Here is a 16,536-nt window from a genome sequence, read left to right as displayed (position 1 = left end):
AAAAGTGGGGTGTGCGTAATTATTCAGCCCCCTGAGTCAATACTTTGTAGAACCACCTTTTGCTGCAATTACAGCTGCCAGTCTTTTAGGGTATGTCTCTACCAGCTTTGCACATCTAGAGACTGAAATCCTTGCCCATTCTTCTTTGCAAAACAGCTCCAGCTCAGTCAGATTAGATGGACAGCGTTTGTGAACAGCAGTTTTCAGATCTTGCCACAGATTCTCGATTGGATTTAGATCTGGACTTTGACTGGGCCATTCTAACACATGGATATTTTTGTTTTAAACCGTTCCATTGTTGCTCTGGCTTTATGTTTAGGGTCGTTGTCCTGCTGGAAGGTGAACCTCCGCCCCAGTCTCAAGTCTTTTGCAGACTCCAAGAGGTTTTCTTCCAAGATTGCCCTGTATTTGGCTCCATCCATCTTCCCATCAACTCTGACCAGCTTCCCTGTCCCTGCTGAAGAGAAGCACCCCCAGAGCATGATGCTGCCACCACCATATTTGACAGTGGGGATGGTGTGTTCAGAGTGATGTGCAGTGATAGTTTTCCGCCACACATAGCGTTTTGCACTTTGGCCAAAAAGTTCCATTCTGGTCTCATCTGACCAGAGCACTGTCTTCCACAGGTTTGCTGTGTCCCCCACGTGGCTTGTGGCAAACTGCAAACGGGACTTCTTATGGTTTTCTGTTAACAATGGCTTTCTTCTTGCCACTCTTCCATAAAGGCCAACTTTGTGCAGTGCATGACTAATAGTTGTCCTATGGACAGATTCCCCCACCTGAGCTGTAGATCTCTGCAGCTCGTCCAGAGTCACCATGGACCTCTTGACTGCATTTTTGATCAGCGCTCTCCTTGTTCGGCCTGTGAGTTTAGGTGGGCGGCCTTGTCTTGGTAGGTTTACAGTTGTGCCATACTCCTTCCATTTCTGAATGATGGCTTGAACAGTGTTCCGTGGGATGTTCAAGGCTTTTGCAAAGAAGAATGGGCAAGGATTTCAGTCTCTAGATGTGCAAAGCTGGTAGAGACATACCCTAAAAGACTGGCAGCTGTAATTGCAGCAAAAGGTGGTTCTACAAAGTATTGACTCAGGGGGCTGAATAATTACGCACACCCCACTTTGCAGTTATTTATTTGTAAAAAATGTTTGGAATCATGTATGACTTTTGTTCCATTTCTCACGTGTACACCACTTTGTGTTGGTCTTTCACGTGGAATTCCAATAAAATTGATTCATGTTTGTGGCTGTAATGTGACACAATGTGGAAAAGTTCAAGGGGGCCAAATACTTTTGCAAGCTACTGTATAGCTCAGACTTTACTCTTTACAAGGAAATCTGATAAATGGCATACAGAGAATAGACTCCTCCCCCTTTAGCTTCCAAAATAGATGTAGTTTCCATGAGCAGGAACAAAAGATGAAAACTAGATTTCGCAAACAGCCACTATTGCATCAGCAGTGATTAATCACCTCCTTTGGTTCAGAATAAAGTACATTCACATCCTCACTTAAAGCTCGTCTGAGTTTGTTTTTGTCTGAGAGAAGTCACCATTTTGCACATTTCTGTCACTGGGAAATCCTTCACAAAGAGAAAATGAAAGATTAAATTATTGGAGAGACACAGTAACAAAGTCAAATGTCAACAAACACTAGCAAAACTGTTAGTGGCTGATAAAAAGCTGCAGCAAGAGCAACAGAGTCACTCTGGTTTAACCAGTAATGCAATAAATGTAGCATAAGGAAACTCACTGTGAGACGTTCCACGACAGTACCAAATCAGCAAAAATCCAAGCGCCAACACAACAGGGACCCCTTTAAATAATATCCTGAAAAGGGGGTCCAGGCTGGTTAATGAATATAGATAATTCCCTGGAAAAAGAAAAAAAAATACAATAACTGATATTATGAAATGTTCCACAGTTGTGTGTATCATGACTATTACCGTCTTTGCATTTAATGTCACAGCACATTTATTGTAGTAGAAGTACCAGGCAACACCTCAGATCAATCTTTGCTGAAATAACAATTTAAAATGAATGATTACCAGATGGGCATGTGACATTGACTTGACATCTAGGCTCTGAGAGGAAGTTGCTTTCAGTCTCGAGTCTACTGTGAAAATAGTGGACGTCAGTTTCTTCATCCAGGCTGTATGTGGTAGAGATGTTAGTCGTGGTTGAATTTGACAGACACGTTCCATTCAAAGTCCACTGAATGTTAGGCTCTTTGTAGCAGTCAAGCTTTACAACACATTGGTAAACGTTTCCACCATTTGGGCGAGTCTCACTGTGCTGACAAATATGTGTCCCTGGTGAGAGACGATTTTTGTTAAAATAATGAAATTACATGAGTATTCAAAAATTGCTGGTAATCACAAATTACAACTTACCACAAACCACAAGATTCACAACAAAACGTCTGTATAGTGGAGAATAAAAACGACAACTGTATTTTCCCTGGTCTTCTTTTGTGATGTTTTTTAATAGAACAGAACAATTACTGCTGTCCTTATGAAAAAATGTTTCATATCGGTGTGACAGGTTGTCTTTAAAATCTAAGGTCCCATCATTATATCTGAAGATCAATTTTGCCTCCACCCCTCTCTCCTCATCTTTTTCCACTTGCCACTTGAAGTCCTTATTCAAATCTCTATTAGGGCAGTCACATGGCAGGAGCACATCGTCTTTCTCAAAGCCTATAACAGTGACGCCTTCACCTGCAACAGAAAAGATGACCAATCATAAGTCCAGTTATGAGAATCACAATGTCAGTTTTCCTGCTGCATTAAATTATCAAAAGTAAACTTGACAAAATAGGAAAACACAGAACTTGCTGCTTCTCAAAAGTTCAATAATCACAGAGAAACTGAGGAACAACTTGTGGGCTTTACAGCTCTGCTGTTAGAGTCATTTTCAGATGAAAGTATTTCTCGTGGGAATCCAACCAGTGACTCTCCACTGTGCATTATATGTAGGATTTGCTGTATCTTCTAAAAGACTTGGCATAATCATAAAAACACAATTCAGTGATTTGAGTTCATCAATAGTACAAAAACTACACCTACACCTACACCCCCCCCCCAATTTTTTTCCACATGTCGAGGAGCGTGTCAGGCTACATTTCACTGTGTGTTATACTTGTATAACTATGCATGTGACAAATAAAGAACCTTGAAAACAGCACAAAGTCAAGTGTTCTGAAGTGGCTGACCTCTTATTTGCAACCATCGATTTTATTTATTGAAAAATCTGGGCAGAAACATTTGGGGAAAATAGTAAAGATACCAATAAAGAGAACAAGAAACATATCTTTATATTGTTTTCTTTCATTGAAGAGTGTGGAAAGAGTGAATAAATGAAAGAATGCAGGAAATAAGTTATTCAGTTATGTAAATGATAATAAATCAAGTAAAATAAAAGTTTGTTGTGATTTCATATCAACTGTGTTTGAGTTAATGCCATCAGTCTGCTGTAAGTTGCCAGTTACTGTTTCACTTCTGGAGTTTATTTCTTTGACACTACAGAGCTGGTTTGTTATATTTATGTAGGTTATAGTGAGTATAATAAACTAAGTAAGTAACTAATAGTTAAAGCTGTACTAGTTGTTTTCACCTAGTTCTTGTGTAATGTTTAGCTTAGTACATTCCTCCCTGTGAAATATTAACAATCAGCATATTTCACAACTGTACATTTCAAACAATCATCCGGCAACTCCACATTTTTCATTTACCATCCACACAATCACTCATGTTTGTGTTTGTTACTCTTGTTTCACTTTCTGATAAATCTCCAGTACATCTGCACAGTTCTTTGTGCTTCATGTTTTCCATCTGTTATTCTTTTACACTTCCTGTGATAACTGCCTAAATACTTCTATATTCAAATTATAATCCCTTCCATCGTGACAATTGCAGCATGGAATTTTGCAACGTGTTCTGGTTTAGGCATGAAACTAAGATATGTTTGCACAACCACTCCTTGTTAGAGATTTGAGCCTCACTTTGTTTGCATTTCTTCAGATTAAATAAAGAAAGTAGGGCTGCAGCATTCATCGAGTATTTCGAAGAATTCGATAATTTAAAAAAAAAAATTATCGCCACAAATTCTTTGCTTTGATGATGTAGCGCGCCACTGTCACCATGGAAACCCACATTTGCGACTTAAACCAGACCTGCAATAGAAACGTATTTAGTAGCAGCGTTTGAATAAAAAGTCTGACCACATTAAGCCCACACAGCCTCCAGCTTTAAATAGAAAGCCTGGTAACACTGATATAACACTGATAACAGCAGAAGTGATGATGACCGCAAAGAGCAAAGGGGCGAAGCTGTTACCGAGACGAGGGCTGTGGAGACCGCACGCTTGAAGTACGGTGCGTACTATAAGTACGAGAAGTGCGGAAGTGAGAGGCTTGTGAAATGGGACGGTCTAGCCTTCGTTGCGCTGCCCAGGTTGCCTAGCAACCATGATACTAACCGGGAGAAACGTTTCATACAGCATCGTTTGACAGAAATGATGATGAAATAACAATTTAAAATGAATAATTACCAGATGGGCATGTGACATTGACTTGACATCTAGGCTCTGAGAGGAAGTTGCTTTCAGTCTCGAGTCTACTGTGAAAATAGTGGACGTCAGTTTCTTCATCCAGGCTGTATGTGGTAGAGATGTTAGTCGTGGTTGAATTTGACAGACACGTTCCATTGTTCAAAGTCCACTGAATGTTAGGCTCTTTGTAGCAGTGAAGCTTTACAACACATTGGTAAATGTTTCCACCATTTGGGCGAGTCTCACTGTGCTGACAAATATGTGTCCCTGGTGAGGGACGATTTTTGTTAAAATTATGAAATTTCATGAGTATTCAAAAATTGCTGGTAATCACAATGTACAACTTACCACAAACCACAAGATTCACATAAAAACGTTTGTATTGTGGAGAATTAAAACGACAACTGTATTTTCCCTGGTCTTCTTTTGTGATGTTTTTTAATAGAACAGAACAATTACTGCTGTCCTTATGAAAAAATGTTTCATATCGGTGTGACAGGTTGTCTTTAAAATCTAAGGTCCCATCATTATATCTGAAGATCAATTTTCTCTCCACCCCTCTCTCCTCATCTTCTTCCACTTGCCACTTGAAGTCGTTATTCAAATCTCTATTAGGGCAGTCACATGGCAGGAGCACATCGTCTTTCTCAAAGCCTTTAACAGTGACGCCTTCACCTGCAACAGAAAAGATGACCAATCATAAGTCCAGTTATGAGAATCACAATGTCAGTTTTCCTGCTGCATTAAATTATCAAAAGTAAACTTGACAAAATAGGAAAACACAGAACTTGCTGCTTCTCAAAAGTTCAATAATCACAGAGAAACTGAGGAACAACTTGTGGGCTTTACAGCTCTGCTGTTAGAGTCATTTTCAGATGAAAGTATTTCTCGTGGGAATCCAACCAGTGACTCTCCACTGTGCATTATATGTAGGATTTGCTGTATCTTCTAAAAGACTTGGCATAATCATAAAAACACAATTCAGTGATTTGAGTTCATCAATAGTACAAAAACAGCACAAAGTCAAGTGTTCTGAAGTGGCCGACCTCTTATTTGCAACCATCGATTTTATTTATTGAAAAATCTGGGCAGAAACATTTGGGGAAAATAGTAAAGATACCAATAAAGAGAACAAGAAACATATCTTTATATTGTTTTCTTTCATTGAAGAGTGTGGAAAGAGTGAATAAATGAAAGAATGCAGGAAATAAGTTATTCAGTTATGTAAATGATAATAAATCAAGTAAAATAAAAGTTTGTTGTGATTTCATATCAACTGTGTTTGAGTTAATGCCATCAGTCTGCTGTAAGTTGCCAGTTACTGTTTCACTTCTGGAGTTTATTTCTTTGACACTACAGAGCTGGTTTGTTATATTTATGTAGGTTATAGTGAGTATAATAAACTAAGTAAGTAACTAATAGTTAAAGCTGTACTAGTTGTTTTCACCTAGTTCTTGTGTAATGTTTAGCTTAGTACATTCCTCCCTGTGAAATATTAACAATCAGCATATTTCACAACTGTACATTTCAAACAATCATCCGGCAACTCCACATTTTTCATTTACCATCCACACAATCACTCATGTTTGTGTTTGTTACTCTTGTTTCACTTTCTGATAAATCTCCAGTACATCTGCACAGTTCTTTGTGTGCAGATTAAATGTGAACACAAAGTGCAAATCCCCCGTTCACTTGAGGGCACGTACACAGACATGCCGTCGGGTGCTGAAAGATGACATCTGACAGATTCCTAAGCTGCAAGTTCCGTCACTCTCAGACCAAAATTCACTCACAGTTAAAAAAACAAAACAAAAACAAAAAACAACTTTACGTAATTTTACACATTTCTTATAATTTAACTCCAAAGAGTCATGCTGACAGATTTCTTTCTTTGTTACAGGAGCTTTTTCTTTATATTGAAAAACAGTTAAATATGCAACTTCTTTACACTGACAGAATAGGAAACTTCACCGATCCAGCCCGCTGACACCAAAGTGGGCTTTTTGTGGCCTGCAGTGTAAAATGAGTTTGACACCTCGAGTTTGGACATTAATGAATACTAAAAGCCTATGAGTTTGAATTGAATATAACTTTGCCACATTTAACACATAAGATTAAACAATCAATACTAATAAAAAAATTGAATAAAATAAAATGAAAGAACTAAACACAAATTTTTGCCTTCCTATATAGGTTAGACCTGAACTCAACCTTTTTTCTTTTTCTTTTTAAACACTCTAGGCTGTTTAAACAGTGGTTTAGTGGAATGATATGGTTGATGAAGAACACATTTCCAATCACGAGACATTAGCGGTAAATGTCTATAGAAAGTTTTGCCACTAAAAAGGAAAAGAATGTGCACTGCTGTGTTTTGCAAATTTTATGAGTCCATTTTTTTTTTATCACAGATAAGGCGTGGACTAGAAATGTTTTGCAATGAAGCTCTGTTAGTCTTTTAGTCCAGGGTTAGCTTTAATCTACATCTGAGAAACTGGGTGAACGAGTCAAGGTTGAACTAACCTTGATACGGCTTTTAGGATGTCATTTGTTACAAAATGTATTCCTTTGCATTTCTACCCATTCAAGTGTTTAATGTTTTGACTATTAGATAAGAGCTGTGCAAAGTTAATATAATTATGCAACTGTCTTAATAAGACTAATAGGAGATTATTTGACATTGGTTGGATGTGGTTTTCATAGGATAATAATGTGTGTACAAAAAAATATGTGTGAGATATTTTTAATCCAGCAGCTCTGCAAACCTCTCTTATTTACGTGTCACAGAAGACAAGTTTTTACTGTACACTGACTTAAAGATTGACTGACTTTATTGATTTATACTGAGCAGTGTCAACAATATTCTACAACTGTGTTAGGGTTAGAAATTTAACACTAAGTAGTCCTGATTTTCTAACATTGAAAAATCAACACTGGCATTTCTGTGCACATTTTCAGGAAAAGACATATATCTCTTTGCATTTAAATAATTTGACTGACATGGAGACGTGCATACCTGCAGACACCGCAAAAAACGCGGAGAGAAGGAAAAAACGCATGATTCCTCCACGGGTAGACTGATGCTCGAGGTAGTCTGTACTTCCCAGCATGTGATTTATAATATGTGTTAGTCTGCTCTTCTAACTTTTATCCTCTTCTCCGTGCACCTCGAAGCACTTGAAAGGTCACAAATCCCCGCTAGGGCCCACCTGTCCTGAACCATGGTTGCTGTTCATTGATGGGGCGGCCAAAACATTATCAACACCCAATAATCTCACCACACGTCAACACTTCTCAAACACTGTCAACAAAACCGCACATCGGAAACTTTGCAGAAGATTTGTAGCTGAGTTTTTGCATTTTATGTAACATTTAAAAAAGTTCGAATATGAAGAAACCTTTTGCTTTTATCATATTCATCCAAAGTAACCTTTACAGCGCAGTCTGAATATCATCACATACATGTTTGCACAGTGTGCCATATCAGCTCATAGACAACCCCAAACCGTGAGTACTGCCATGTGTATAAGTTTCCTACTCCTACCCATAACACCAGCCGAATCAAAACACTTGTACAGATTTGCTGATGTGAGGTAGCAAACTCCTCTAAAGCGTAAATGCACTGAAGCTTACACCTGTTATGTTTAAATCATGGCGACAAACGCCCTTTCGCATTTAACCTTAAAAAGCATCTGACCACTTTCCCAGTCCAAACTGCCTTACCCAGGGTGGAAAGTCAGTCTTTTTCCAGATGTGGTTTCATTTCTACATGCTAGCCACTTAGCCGCTTGTGCTACTTCCTGGTGTTCTCTACATCACTTGAAACGTAGTAACTGGCATGTGGTTTAACGGTGTGTACCGCCAGATCTTTAGGAGAGACCGGGGATAGTTGTAACATTTTTGACATTTCTGGTTGTAGCTTGGAGCTCTTTTAAGGTGTGGATTCAAAATGTAATGCAAAGTATTTACATGTCTCTGCTATTAAATAGTGCAGCTATTTTCTCTGCAGCACAATTACTTATTGCATGGTGTGGTCTCAAACACAAAGAGTGAAATATTACAACTAACCCCATTGTCTGGGTTAGTTGTAACATATGCTGGGATGAAATGTAACACAATGAAATAAGGGTTCTGACAAAATCTTAACATCTAACCTTTTTTATTCAACACCAGAATACACTTAGAACTATTTATGTAGCTCTGTGTGTGTGTGTGTGTGTGTGTGTGTGTGTGTGTGTGTGTGTGTGTGTGTGTGTGTGTGTGTGTGTGTGTGTCAGAATGCAGAAATCTAGCTTTTGAACATATTCCAACCAAAAAAAAAAACAAATTATGGAATTTTCAACAATTGAATATTTCATTCATTTTGGTTGGTCTTCCTTGAGTTTGGCCTCATTGGCTCAATGGGCATTGTAACCTACAACTCTTGCACCAACTTTTGAATATAACAATGAAGCTGAAAAAATGTAGTTGTGCATCAGTTGTGTAGTTGTGCAATTCCATTGCAATGTCCATGAGAAGAATTACTTTTTTTCATGGCTTACATTGGTGTGGTTTGCAAAGTGCTTCAGAAAGATGAGGAAATCTGTTTCTTGCATCCACCCTGATTTATTTCCACTACCAGTACTTCCTACTGGCCCATCTCTGACAAAGTGGTCTGCATAACGTATGCGTCGGAACACAAACATTGGAGGAATTGTGTTGCCAATGGCATTAACCGCATATACAAAGGTGACCAGTGAACCTCTCTCTGCTGATGTCATTGCCCTAACTTGTTTAAAATAAGTTAAAGTAATAGTGTGGTAAGTTGTAACATCTGCATTATTGTTACAGCTGACCCAGACTCCTATAGCCATGAACTAACTAATATTACAGACAACTGCTAAAACATTAGCACTAAAGACCTACACAGAATATATCACCATATAGAAGGTCCTGAGTTCGATTCCATCATCAGGCTGGGGTTTTCTGTGTAGAGTTTGCATGTTCTCCCCGTGTTTGCGTGGGTTCCCTCCGGGTACTCCGGCTTCCTCCCACCGTCCAAAGACATGCAGCTTGTGGGGATAGGTTAATTGATTAATCCAAATTGCCACTAGGTGTGAATGTGAGCGCGAATGGTTGTCTGTCTCTGTGTGTTAGCCCTGCGACAGACTGGCGACCTGTCCAGGGTGTACCCCGCCTCTCGCCCTATGACAGCTGGGATAGGCTCCAGCGCCCCCTGTGACCCTGAAAAGGACAAGCGGAAGGGAATGGATGGAGTTTAACTGCAAAGTAGATAATGCTATTAGAAATTGAAATACATTTTTTAAAAATTACTTTTTGGCATAAAAATTACTTTTCTTCTTCTTAAATTGTCTGTGTTTGCCAAAATTTGCTCATTTTTCACGTGATAGAAGAACTGAATTGGGCATGTATAGAATGAATCACATCATTTGAAACTTGATGTTTCCCTGATTGGAGAAATTGGAAGTGTTACAACTGACCCACATTACAACTATCCGGTCTCCCTATAGACGTGTGGTATCTACAGATTAACTGAGCCTCAGAGAGCGAGAGCAGAGACTAGAGCAATTTGCTGGTTTGGAGCATTCAGGTGTGCTCAGACACACACCTGAAGAAACCACAAGACTTCTGGAGGAATGTCCTTTGGATAGATAAGACCAAAGTGAAGACGTTTGACTGCCTCATACTCAGTGAAAAGTACAGTGATGGAGGGACAATCAATTCAGCTTGCTTTGCACCCACAGAACCTGGGCACCTTGAACTCCTCCATATACTAGAGTCAAATGTGAGGCCATCTGATTCCAAACACAAGAGGAAATCTAGAAAGGAGTGGTTTAAAAAGAAAAGAATAAATATGTTGTAATGGCTCAGTCGAAAGTTCCGCCCTCATCTCGACTCACTGGCTGTGGCAGGACCTCAAAAGAGCCATGGACGAATGACTCCCTGCAAACCTCAATGAATGGAAACAATTTTCAACAAACAGACGGTCAAATATTTCTTCATGATGTGAGAGACTGATAAAGTCACAATGATAAACTGGTTATACAATCTTTTGAATCTTAGTGTCTACTTAAAAACGAAACGGTTTAATATCTGAGGTTTTATTTACTTCATTTTAGAACCATCTTTTTTTTTTATTATGTCCTGATGTGATTGTGTCACATGACTGTACATTAGCTACAGCAGGCATCCACTGCATGATGTTTCTTTGTCACAACTAGAACAATTTTCAGTGGATCCTGCAGTTTTCCATGCAGGACTTTCATGTGATGGAGTACTCTGAAAGTGTGCTACACCGGACAAAAAAAAAACAGGATCTGTGTTCTTCTTGAAGCATGTGGTGTGCATGTGTTCATTAAAGAGAAAAAGGAGAAATGAAAGCTCTTAAAAGGACAAAAATTACCCATCATGCAGTTTAAAAAAAACAACTTTAAAAAACTTTATTGCTGAATTTAATTTTACAAATCAATCTTGAAAAAATATAGAAAGGTGTTGCAAAATATCTGACCAGATCTCAGGTAGATCGTGTGGATGTAAATCACACTCAGTTTCTATTGTCAGTATTGTGTGAACAACACTTCAACCTTATTGTATGTGGTTATTAAACATGTTAGAATTGACATTAAAAATCATACGTCAATATATCAGGATACAAAACTATACAGGGTGTTAAACAAAAACAAACATTATCAGCAACTTTGTAAAAAACAAGACAAAAATGTTTATTTTACTCTTGTTTATACACTTTTCTTTTTGGTGCTGAAAAAGGCCACACATTCACATTTCATTACACTCCATTCTTCAAATTTTGGCGTACTGTCCTGACTGCGGTCACAGTTTCAAGGCTGATGAACTAATTCCCAAAAAGCCAGAGCTGCACGGCGACTTAGTACAGTGATGTTTCACAGTTGAGTTAAGCAACATCATTTACAAATTTCTTGCATGGCACCTGAATGGGTTTTTTTCTATTAACTATACATTATACACATTACCCTAAACCTACTTGTTTATAAAAGTGAAAAAAAAAACAAGTATTAAAAAAAAAAAAAAACATTCACAGTGCTCCATGTACCAAAAAGACAGTTACAGAAGAACAAATTACACCTTTCCATGTCATCAAAGAAAAGAAGCCTTTACACAGCTTCCAAAAATAGATGTAGTTTCCATGAGCAGGAACAAAAGATGAAAACTAGATTTCGCAAACAGCCACTATTGCATCAGCAGTGAGTAATCACCTCCTTTGGCTCAGAAGAAAGTACTTTCCCATTTTCACTTTGGAGCTCGTCTGAGAGAAGTCACTATTTTACACCCATTTTACACATCTTCCCTCACCGGAAAATCTTTAACAAAGAGAAAATGAAAGATTAAATTATTGGAGAGACACAGTAACAAAGCCAAATGTCAACAAACACTAGCAAAACTGTTAGTGGCTGATAAAAAGCTGCAGCAAGAGCAACAGAGTCACTCTGGTTTAACCAGTAATGCAGTTCACGTGGCGTTACGAAACTCACTGTGAGACGTTCCACGACGGCACCAAATCAGCAAAAATCCAAGCACCAACACAACAGGGACCCCTTTACACAATATCCTGAAATAGGGGTCTGGGTTGGGGTCTTTGCTGGTACCTGACATTGAACTCATCGCTGGAAATAAAAAAAATTATAATAATTGATATTATGAAATGTTCCACAGTGACCTGTATAATAAGTGTTACTACCTTTGCATTTAATATCAGAGCACTTTTATTTTAAAAGTACCAGGCAACACCTCAGATCAATCTTTGCTGAAATAACAATTTAAAATGAATAATTACCAGATGGGCATGTGACATTGACTTGACATCTAGGCTCTGAGAGGAAGTTGCTTTCAGTCTCGAGTCTACTGTGAAAATAGTGGACGTCAGTTTCTTCATCCAGGCTGTATGTGGTAGAGATGTTAGTCGTGGTTGAATTTGACAGACACGTTCCATTCAAAGTCCACTGAATGTTAGGCTCTTTGTAGCTGTCAAGCTTTACAACACATTGGTAAACGTCTTCGCCATTTGGAAGAGTCTTCTTGTGCTGAAAAATATGTGTCCCTGGTGAGAGATGATTTTTGTTAAAATTATGAAATTACATGAGTATTAAAATACTGTTGGTATCCACAATGGATGACTTACCAAAAACCACAAGATTCACATAAAAACGTTTGTATTGTGGAGAATTAAAACGACAACTGTATTTTCCCTGGTCTTCTTTTGTGATGTTTTTTAATAGAACAGAACAATTACTGCTGTCCTTATGAAAAAATGTTTCATATCGGCGTGACAGGTTGTCTTTAAAATCTAAGGTCCCATCATTATATCTGAAGATCAATTTTCTCTCCACCCCTCTCTCCTCATCTTCTTCCACTTGCCACTTGAAGTCCTTATTCAAATCTCTATTAGGGCAGTCACATGGCAGGAGCACATCGTCTTTCTCAAAGCCTTTGACAGTGACAGTGATGTCATCACCTGCAACAGAAAAGATGACCAATCATAAGTCCAGTTATGAGAATCACAATGTCAGTTTTCCTGCTGCATTAAATTATCAAAAGTAAACTTGATAAACTAGGAAAACACAGAACTTGCTGCTTCACAAAAGTTCAATAATCACAGAGAAACTGAGGAACAACTTGTGGGCTTTACAGCTCTGCTGTTAGAGTCATTTTCAGATGAAAGTATTTCTCGTGAGGATATGTAGGATTTGCTTTATCTTCTAAAAGACCTGGCATAATCATAAAAACACAATTCAGTGATTTGGGTTCATCAATAGTACAAAAAGAGCAGAAAGTCAAGTGCCTATAGCTTAATAAAGTGTTATATTTATGTAGGCTATAGTGAGTATAACGAACTAAATAACTACTAGTTAAAACTAGTTGTTTTCATGTAGTTCTTGTGTAATGTTTAGCTGAGTACATTCCTCCCTGTGAAATATTAACAATCATCATATTTAACAACTGTACATTTAAAACAATCCACCTGGGAACGCCACATTTTTATTTACCATCCACACAATCACTCATGTTTGCTTTTGTTGCTCTTGTTTCACTTTCTGATAAATCTCCAGTACATCTGCACAGTTGTTTGTGTGTTTCATGTTTTCCATCTGTTGTTCTTTTGCACTTCAAGTGATAACTGCCTAAATATTTCTATATTCAAATTATAATCCCTTCTATTGTGCCAATTGCTACATGGAATTTAGCAACATGTTCTAGGCATGAAACTATACATGATTGCACAACCACTCCTTGTTAGAGATTTGAGCCTCAATTTGTTTGCATTTCTTCAGATTGAATAAAGAAAAGACATCGAAAGAAAAGAGCTGAAAGAGCTGATGATAACCAGACGATGTAAACAGACAGCTCTGACCTGACAGTTCAGGTCATCTCCAATAAACTAAAATAATTAAAACAGTCAAGGCAAAGGTCTTCTGTGACTTTTTACTGGATTTTACAAAGTAGGCGTGTTTGTTTCTGTATCTATAAATAATCAAATTCTTTTAATCAAAGTATTTCTCGATTCTGATGAGAAAGGTTTCAGATTTTTTGGGGAGAATGTATATATGTGCATTCAAATTGCATCTCTGAGGATTCGCATTAGGTTTAGTCATTACTAAATACTAAAAATGTATGAGTTTTATATATATAACTACATGTAATTGTACCACATTTAGCACATAATTTGATTTTTATTATTGATTGTTTAATCTTACGTACAAACTGAATTAAAACAAATACTAAAATGAAAGAACTAAAAACAAATGATTGCCTTCCTATACAGGTTAGACCTGAACTTGACCTTGTTGTTTTAACAGTGGTTTACGGTTGAAGAAGAACACATTTCCAATCATGTGACATTAGTGAAAAAACTTTCTATGAACATTCACTGCTAAAAAGGAAAACAAAGTGTAACTTTTATGAGTGTTAAAAGATGTGAACCTTAAGTAATCTAATAGACTTTACCACAGCAGCCCAGTAGTTACTCCCACTTTAGCTCATAGCTAAAAGTATGATTTAAAAAAACAAAAAATGATTGCAATGTCTTTGATAAAGGAAGAGCTAAAGCTTTCATAAGTCTTAAAACTTAAGTTTCACAGATTAAGGCATGAACTAGAAATGTTTTAGTCTTTTAGTTCAGAGTTAGTTTTAATCCACGTCTGGGAATCTGGGTGAATGAGTCAAGGTTGAACTGACTTGATACGTCTTTTAGGATGTCACGCACTACAGATTTTATTGCTTTGCATTTCTACCCACGCAAGTGATTCACCTTTCTGATTTTTAGGTAAGAGCTGTGCGAAAATTAACATGATTATGTAACTGTCTTAATAAGACTATTAGAAATTGTATGATGTAGTTTTCATAAGGTGATAATGTGTGTACAAAAAAAATGTGTGTGAGCTTTTTTAATCCAGTTTTGATTATAAAAGAACAGCTTTTCAAACAGCTCTTACACTGTGGTATTTTTAATTGCTGTAGCAGAACATGTAATTGAATTGTTTAAACTATTTATGATTTGGTTACTCATTGAATGTGGTCTTAACTTCATCTAGGTCACACATTAGTACTTTTGGCTACTCCCCAGGTGGACGGATCTGTGTTTGATTTGGCACAAATTCTTCACTGGATTTTCTGATCCAGGCTGCCAAGAGTGAGCTCCTGCAATCAAACTGGGGATCTTTGCACATAAAGCAAACATGTGGAGCACTAAAACCCCTGTCCCAGCTCCATCTGAGTTCCATCTATACACAAACACAATCTGTCTAGCATATTAATAGCTTTTCATGTACAGTAAACAAGTAAGATTTTTTTCTGCTAAGATAACCTCCATATGGTATCCAAGATTTAAGATTTAAAATTTTTCAGTATCATTGTAAGTGTGATAGAATTGCTCCACCCAAGAATAAGTCTCATAACATCTTGACCAAAGATGTCTTAATGGACCGTTGATGCGACTCAGAATAAACAAGCAAACTGGGAGTGTGTTGCTGAATACCTCCAAGAGGGGTCAAGGGAACCCAGCTATGAGCTGAAACAGGGAGGGAAGCATAAAACTCACGACTAGCATTAAGTCTTAACTTCTTAAGTTCAAGAGTTTACTTTTGTGTTAAAAGCTGACATGAAAGTGTGACCTGGGAACGGACAACCGATTAACAGATGAAGGTCTTTTAAGTATTTACAGCAAATATAATGCAGAATTAACACTCAAGAAACATCGTGAAGATTTTTTGTGTTAAATCAACACTTTTGAAGTTGAAGATTGACTGACCTACTTAATTGATTAACACTGAGCAGTGCCAATAATATTTCTACACCGGTCTTAGCGTTATAAATTTAACACTAAGTCGTGCTGATTTGCTAACATTGAAGAATCAACACTGGCATTTCTGATGTGTACCCTTTTTATGAGAAGAGAACGACATAAATCTCTTTGCATTTAAATGTTTTGATTGGCATGAAGACTTACCTGCGGACACCACAAAAAACGCGGAGAGCAGGAAAAAACGCATAATTCCTCCACGGGTGGACTGCTGCTAGAGGTAATCTGTACTTCCCAGATTGCGATTGATAATCTGTGTTAGTCTGCTGTCCTGATCTGCTCCTTCTGACAACACTTTCTGATGCTACATTTTCGAGAGCTCTGTAACTTCTGTGCGCCTCGAGCCAAACCACTCCACTTAGACGTCGTGTTATTGGGAAATGAAAGTCCTCTCCGGAATACCGTCACACTACGCCTATAAAAGGAAATCAATAACTAACGCGGCGAAAGTCTCGCCACCTACTGAGGACAAAGAATATTAAAACACTCGTGGGTTTGGACATTAGAGACTTGCAGCATAAATGTATGCAACACAATCTTATTTGAAATGGGTGATGTTGTAGTTGTTATTGTAAAGGTTCTCAATGACATGTAAGCGCGTGCGCACACACACACGCGCTCCCTCCGCCCGCTCCCACCAATCCAAACACATCCTCCAG

At 37.9% G+C, this 16,536-nt stretch overlaps 1 protein-coding gene across 5 annotated transcripts; it reads right to left on the bottom strand.

Annotated features, from left to right (window-relative positions):
* Nucleotides 1-1,213: 1,213 nt before the first annotated feature.
* LOC308410128 (uncharacterized protein) lies at nt 1,214-16,380 on the bottom strand. Of its 5 annotated transcripts, none has more exons than XM_080903269.1 (8): nt 8,266-8,341; nt 7,559-7,770; nt 4,894-5,220; nt 4,546-4,812; nt 2,388-2,714; nt 2,043-2,306; nt 1,748-1,867; nt 1,214-1,577 (listed from the first exon to the last, which is right to left on the bottom strand). In XM_080903269.1, the coding sequence occupies exons 2-8, from the start codon at nt 7,650-7,652 to the stop codon at nt 1,507-1,509; spliced, it is 1,470 nt and encodes a 489-aa protein (XP_080759395.1). In that variant the 5' UTR covers nt 7,653-7,770; nt 8,266-8,341; the 3' UTR covers nt 1,214-1,506. The 5 variants fall into 5 exon arrangements, 4 of the variants coding, with proteins under 4 accessions (XP_080759395.1, XP_080759396.1, XP_080759397.1 ...); XM_080903270.1 differs by having other exon boundaries at nt 7,559-7,751; nt 8,266-8,336; XR_013974128.1 differs by lacking the exon at nt 7,559-7,770 and having other exon boundaries at nt 4,546-4,613; nt 8,266-8,352.
* Nucleotides 16,381-16,536: the final 156 nt, after the last annotated feature.

Source organism: Rhamphochromis sp. 'chilingali' (genome assembly GCF_963969265.1).
Source record: "Rhamphochromis sp. 'chilingali' genome assembly, chromosome: 14".
Lineage (NCBI taxonomy): Eukaryota > Metazoa > Chordata > Actinopteri > Cichliformes > Cichlidae > Rhamphochromis > Rhamphochromis sp. 'chilingali'.
Note: the sequence above shows the minus strand (reverse complement) of the source record. Positions and strands in the feature narration are given on the sequence as shown.

Coding starts and splice junctions, on each gene's coding strand:
- LOC308410128 (XM_080903269.1), bottom strand. CDS start 7,652: ATGCTGGGAAGTACAGACTACCTCGAGCATCAGTCTACCCGTGGAGGA. Junction 2,715..4,545: donor CAATGTCACATGCCCATCTG/GTAATTATTCAT, acceptor TTTCTGTTGCAG/GTGAAGGCGTCACTGTTATA. Junction 1,868..2,042: donor CAATGTCACATGCCCATCTG/GTAATCATTCAT, acceptor TTCTTTTTCCAG/GGAATTATCTATATTCATTA.